The following is a 7,033-nucleotide window of genomic DNA, read 5'->3' on the forward strand; positions in this document are numbered from 1 at the left end:
CAATAATAATAATTCAACTGGTTTAATTATTAATCTCAATAACCTCGTAATAAATTTATGGTGCTTTAGTTAATTATTTACAGCCAACTATTATTACAATCCAAATAATAATTAATTACATTAATAGATTCATACTATTTACAACTCAACTATTAATTAATTATTTTTAATTAATAATTAATTGAGTTAATATTTTTTAATAATCTCTAAATAATTTATCGGGTCCAAATAAATTATATCGAACCAAAAATTTAAAATCTTATGCGTCCTGGAAACACCAGGGTCCGAAAGCCAGTACAGTCAACTGTTTCGAATATGAAGGTGTCTACGTAAAGCATGAGACATGTAAAACCTGAATATGCAACAACATTCGCCTGAAACTCATCTGAAGCCACTGGATCAAGGCTGGAAAGTTTCAGCTCTGGTGAGGCTATATGGAGGTTGTTGGCAACGATTGAGGCGAGGTAAATTTGGTTCGAAGGCTTTGGAGGGTGAGGATCCTATTTCCTACTTCAGATGGAGTAATGGGCAGGGAGAGGAGGTTGATCCATAGGTGGCAATGAAGAGGAGAGTTTTTCTCCTCTCAAAACACCTCTTCCTCGACAGTTCCAGGTGGAAAGAATGGTAGGGATGGGCTAGTGACATCAAGGGCGGCTCACAACAAGCTTTAGGTGAAAATGGAAGGTGTAGGGGAGAGAGAGGTGATATACGGGGAGAAGAACAAGGGGAAGAGGGAGGAGTCTGATTGCAATTTTACAAAGTAGGAAAAATGTGTTTAGTCCCCCCTCCTAAAATAGATAGCTGCACTAACCCTTATATTTGATTGTTTTATTTGTTTTACACAAATATACATACATATATATACTTATATATAGTATTTAGTTTTAAACATATAATAAATTATAATTACCATCCAAGATAGATAATAAATAATACAATTTAGATCTATTTATATTTTAAGAACAAACATTCGTATTAAAACCACTTTAAATAAAATTTGAATTATTTATTTAAAATCACAAAATTATATTTAAAATTTACCAAATCAATATAATTTAAATATTTGTAACAATACTAATTTATATGGTACTTATAGTAATCAATTATTAAAATAATTATTAAATGCTAAATTTAGTACCGAGAATATTTATTCACATCAATGCCCCAAAACAAATGATTAAACGACAAAAATGCAACTGGTATCACCCTCCCAAAAGCTTTTTTCTTAAAAAAATTGAACCGCTTTTTTTAATTAAAAGAAAGAAAGAAAAGTTTGTCTCTAGGCATTGAGTTTTTTTTTTTTTCATCTAAACATTGAGTTAAATGTATGTTTCATTTTAAATTTTTTTTTATTGAAAATTCTTGTTATAGGTTTAGCACCTCTAAAAATTAAAATGAAATTCCGTCGCTATTGTCACACCCCGTAAGGAGCTTACTTGTTTGAGTGTAGAAAGTAGCTAGTGCCGCACGATTCATTGGTAGAAAGACCAAGTCCGTGACACTAAACATAGTATACACATTTTTGATGATAGACTAAAATTGGTATATATATTAATTAGATTTTCCATTGGACTTCATTTACAACTAGAAAAACTTAAATAGAAAAATACACCGAATTGAAATACTGATATTAGAATCATATAATACATTGGCAATCTATAGATACTATCAAATTTATTAAAATATTATAGCTAACCACCACTACTAAAAATTAAAATAGATAAAAAAGAAATAAATTGAAAAGTAAGATGATCTGTTTGATGGCGTTCATACATATATATCCTTCAACATAATTAGAATGAGAAAATGATTCGCTTAATAAAATTCATACCATGTATCACTAACCACAATTGAAAAGGCAAAATAATTCACTCGAAAATCACATATAAAAGTTTTTAGCATATTAAAATAACATAATTATAAATAAATTTTTCTCTTATTAAAATAGTATGAATAATACTATTTGTCTACATGTTTTGTTATAATATATACATTGCTATAATAAAGGAAAAATTAGAAAAAGATGTACTTTGGGTCATAAGAGATTAACATTATTATTATTTTTCTTGTAGCGTTATTAAATAGTAAGCCCTCTTTCAGTATCAAAAGAAAAAAAAAAAGTGTAAGTAAAAAAGAAATAAAATTTGGTCATAGATGAACAGTTAATTAGAAAATATAATTAGTTAATGAATAGGAGAGAGAATATAGAATGAGAAAAAAATTCATAGTCATTAGATGTGGAGGAAATCAACAGTGGAGAAATTATGTAAAATTATAAAGTTTTACACATGTGTACATGGATGCATTAAAAGTAAATATATATATATATATATTTTAAACAAATTTATCAAACACATTAGGCATATAAATTTTATTTGGCTAATTCATTATCTCATCCATGTCTTTTTCATATTTGATCTTTGTCACCCATGTATTTCTATTTTAACTAATTTCACATCCTAATTTTTTATTTATAATTGATTTCATTCCTGAAAATGCAAAAGAGAAGCATGCAGTGAACACCTGCTATGATATAGACATATTTTAGTAAAAATTAAATAATAACAGTTAAAAGAATATAAATCTCCAAATCACAAATGCTTAAATTGGAATAAAATCATTATAAAAACCTTTAGTCCCTCATTTTTTTGGTTAGAAATAGGATCACCATTCTTCATTATAAGAAAGTGGAGAAAGAGTGTTATATGCACATCACAATTTATAATGCCTTCACATGCTTCTCAGTGTTTAACAATACGCTCTTATTCTCACACTGACAAAAAATAAAATGAGATCGAATGTTAAAAATAATATTTAGGAATAAAATCAATTATAAATAAAAGTTGAAATATGAAATTAATTAAAATAGAAGTACAAGGGTGTCAGAGATCAAACATAAAAAAATATAGAAGTGAAACAATATATTAAGCCTAATTTTTTCCAAATTAGTATATGTAACATGATAAATAGATTTGGATAGAATCCATTCTTAAAAATTAAGTTCAAGAAAGAGGTTGTTCAATTCATACATGTACATCACATAATAACCAAATAACTTAGCGATAGAACTTATTTAAAAGTTAGCTCTAAGAAAGAGGATGTCCAATTGGACATCATAACAATCCAATGAGTGGTACGAATATAATTTCTAATACAATAAAAATTAATTTAATAAACGAATTACATGCACTTTATCATGGATAAACATATCAAAAAAAGTGAAAAGAAATTGAAATTTTTGCCGTTGTGTAAAAGATGAATCAAAAAAGTTAAACAGAAATACCATATAAAATTATGTATAAAAAATTAAAAATCATCTAAATGTAATAATGTAATTCTTTTTTATTTGATGGATATGTATAATAGATAATAATTAAAACTTGACTTGTTGAATCAATTTTTGTTTGATTTGCTCTGAATTGTGATCTGGATGGTAAATTTTTACCTCAAAGCAATGAATCAGGAATATTTAGGCTTCACAAGATAAAATTTGTATAACTTTAAAGCACTAATAATTAATCTCCTATATCAATGCCAATTGTCACCTTATAATTAATTCTTCCAATGCAATGATATAATTAAACTAGTTGTAACTCTTTAAAATATAGACTGATCTCTAATCTAATGTCACCCAAATAAATATTTGATCCCACAAACTGTGAGAGTGCTGCACACTTGCAGAATGATGTTCACATGAATGCCAAGGTTACCTGTTTTTCCTCCATAATCAGAGGCAAAAACTGAAAGTACATTGTTAGGAGTTGCTGAAGTTGGAAAGAAGGCAATCCCAATGTTTCTTACTTCATAGTTTAAATTGGGTCTATTTGACCCTTGGACATAAGTTCAGGGGCAAATTGAGCCTTGTTCATTTGCAAAGTAAAAATAAAAAAGATAAAATATCTCTAAAGGAAACATTTTTATGACTCAATAATAAGCAAATCTTTAAGAGGCATCACATTACATTACATTACAGCAAAGAACAATAAAGGATACAGCACAGCGTCACGTTCATGTGGATTTAGCAATTATGAAGTTTTGAGTAGATTTTGTCTCCTCCAATCTTTCAGCAACTAGAATTGTCAGGGAAATCATAATCCTATTGCATTATCTAATGTATATGTACCTGTTGAACCTGGAATTAATAATAGTGATAATAATTAAGGACTTGTGACAGGAACTTTCTGGCGCCACCTTCTGAGTTCACCTTCAACAACATTTTGTGCAGCTTCTGCCATCTCTGCTGACTTCAAAGCGATTTCAGTTGCTTCTTTAATTTCTTCAATTGACTTCAAATTCTCTTCCATCTTTCTCTCTGCTGCTATTTTTCTTTCATTGCTAGCTTCCACTTCAGTTATGGCATCTATCTCTTTTGCTTCAGCTATATTGTCACATTCCTCCACTTTCTTTTTTAACAACTCAAAATCCTGCAACGACATTTTTATTGTGTTATGATTATCAGAATCAATGTTTTCACTCTTCTGTTTTTCGGATAAGACTTTCATCTCATCGTGAGCTCTCCTTTCTCTTTCTTTGGCTTGTTCAACCATTGCAAGAACAATCTCTAGCTTCCTCTTTCCTTCTTCTACTACTAATCTACCCTTTACAGCTTCTTGCTTCAGTTTCTCAGAATTTTTGTTTATCTCTTCAGCTTCCCTTCTTGCTATTTCTGTTTCTGTTGATAGCTTCTCAAGCATTGATCTTTGCTCATCAGATAACCCGTCAGGATCTTTTCTTTCTTTAACAAGTTCTTTGACTTCTTTCATCTGCAATTCACCTTTCTCCTTCTTCACATCTTCTAGTTCGTTTTTAAGTGAAGTAACTATATTTCTAAGCAAAGCCTCTTGCTCGACAACTTCCTGAAGTGTCTTTGTTGCTTCATTCAGCTCAGTTGTTATAAATTTCACAGCGCTCATTTCGAAAGCATGCGCTTTTCTCATCTCTTCTTGTAAAGCTTCAATCCCCACAGTTGTTTCTACAAGCTTCACTTCAAGATTTCTTGTCATTTCAGGGTCATAGTCTTGCCTCAAAGACTCCAAATTCTTGTCCACTTCTTCTTTAGCTATTTTACAAGCTTGTATACGACCTTCTTTCCCTGCCACAATGCTTGCTATTTGTTCCTGAGCTTGTGCAGAGATAAGCTTTAATTGCTGGTTTGATTCTTGCATAGCTCTAATTTCTTTGGCAAGTTCAGTAACTCGTTGTGCGTTCATATTCGCCAAACGTTGTGCTTCTGCTGCCTGTTGAAACGAAGCCGATTTTGCATCCAAGGCAGCATCAAAATCCTGTCGAACTTTTGTCAGTTCTTGCTTTGCAAGATCAAGTTCAGTTACAATTTTTGTGTATTGCTCTCTTTCCTGATCCAATTCTTGCTTGCGAGCAGCATTTCCCAAGTGTTCCACTTCGAGTTGCTTAGCCTGTTTCTTAACAGCTTCTGCAACTTCAATTGCTGATAACTTAGACCCATTTGCAGAATTGAGCTTGGTGGTCAAAGCATTTAATGCTATCTTTGCCTTTTCAAGTTCAGAATTTGCTCGAGCGTTTACAGTCTCTGCTGTCTGTAATTGGAGCTTGTACTTTTCAAGTTCTCTTTGAGCCAACAAAAGTTGAGTCTCCTTGTCCAACACATTCTGCCACAATTGAGTGCACTTATCAATTGCAGAATTAAATAAGTTTCTTAAAACATATTTATGAATTTTTAATCATCAGGTTATCAGGATATGTTGATTTCCTTGTAAGTAGCAATTATATATATACTATACAAATGATTAACATAACTTGGCATGTCATTTTCTTTCTTCTTTTTCTTTTACCTCTGAAGAAAGCCTGGATTTCCTGGTTGTAGCCTTATCTTTATCCTTGGAGGTAGCTACTTCACCAAACAAACTAACAGCTGCTTTAACAGATTGAAATGGTGCTCTTGTATCAATCTCTCCCACCTCCACCTTCGGAGATCCTAAATTCTTGTTGTGGTCTGTTGAACGGATTTTTACCATTCTTTTTCTCCCTTTCAATTCTCACCTGCAAGAAATTGAACCCATGATTTTTATTCACAATGTTTAGAATATAATTGAAAGAAAAAGTAAGAATAAAAAAAAAAATCTCTCCAAAATAGATTACACATTTTGATGACACAAAATCATATCAAAAGTAAAAATAATAATAATAATAACCAAGTTATCTAACAAATGCTCAATGCAAGATAACCCTATTTGTAATTATGTATCAAGAGTAATAATTATGCACTATAAGACTTGACAATATTGAATTGAAAAATGAATTGAGATTAATTGGATGCATGATAATTTAGCAAACAATATGCAATAGGATTAAGTCACATGTCTCAACCCTATAAGCAGGCAGACTAATTAATAAAATAATTAAAAAGAGTTACAAAAATATTATAGAATCCAAAGAAGTAGCAAACAAGAAATGGTGTTCTATGAAGATCTAATCATAAAAGAATGCACAGGGTAATACCTGAAAGTGACTCAACTCCAATGAATGTGCTAACTAAAGTGAATGGATTTTCAAAAATATATTTTAAAAAAAAAAAAAAGAATTTCTTCAAGAAGCTATGAAAGAAAATAAGAAAAAAGAAAAAGTAAATTTTGCTGTTTTCAGTTTATATCTTCTGTGGTTTTTGTGTAGAAACCCCAAATTCGTTGGAACCAAAAGGAACTCCTCAAAGAGAAAAGGTTGCTTGTTTTGTGGTGTTGGCATTGTAGAATTCTGCTCTTTAGTATTTGCTATTTTGGATGTACAAGTTGCGAGTTTTGTGCAAGTTTTGATGGTCTAGTACAATCCCTACAAAATTTGGATTTTAAAGCAAAACTGACCTTAATTTTTAATTTTATTTATTTTAGTTTACTATTTGATAAAATTCAGATTAATAAATTTCTTATCATCTTACCACTAGACTAAGGGATCATTATTAAATCCTTAATTCAGTTTTTTTTTCTATATGATTGATATGGGAAAAAGAAAAAATTGGATAAAGAACAAGAAAAATGGATAATATTTAAAGGTAGAATAT

The 7,033-nt window shown here is 30.3% G+C and overlaps 1 protein-coding gene across 1 annotated transcript; it reads right to left on the reverse strand.

The window, feature by feature from the left end:
- Positions 1 to 3,777: 3,777 nt before the first annotated feature.
- LOC8280757 (WEB family protein At1g12150) lies at positions 3,778 to 6,727 on the reverse strand. Its single transcript, XM_002522831.3, has 3 exons — positions 6,478 to 6,727; positions 5,811 to 6,018; positions 3,778 to 5,627 (listed from the first exon to the last, which is right to left on the reverse strand). Exons 2-3 carry the CDS (start codon positions 5,991 to 5,993, stop codon positions 4,158 to 4,160), a joined length of 1,653 nt encoding a protein of 550 aa, XP_002522877.1. The 5' UTR covers positions 5,994 to 6,018; positions 6,478 to 6,727; the 3' UTR covers positions 3,778 to 4,157.
- Positions 6,728 to 7,033: the final 306 nt, after the last annotated feature.

Source organism: Ricinus communis, chromosome 10 (genome assembly GCF_019578655.1).
Source record: "Ricinus communis isolate WT05 ecotype wild-type chromosome 10, ASM1957865v1, whole genome shotgun sequence".
Classification (NCBI taxonomy): Eukaryota; Viridiplantae; Streptophyta; class Magnoliopsida; order Malpighiales; family Euphorbiaceae; genus Ricinus; species Ricinus communis.

What these genes read in the sequence shown, in the direction of transcription:
- LOC8280757 (XM_002522831.3), bottom strand. Translation starts at nt 5,993, where the DNA reads ATGGTAAAAATCCGTTCAACAGACCACAACAAGAATTTAGGATCTCCG. An exon ending in AATCCAGGCTTTCTTCAGAG is followed by an intron (nt 5,628 to 5,810) that starts GTAAAAGAAAAA and finishes CAATTGTGGCAG; the next exon opens with AATGTGTTGGACAAGGAGAC.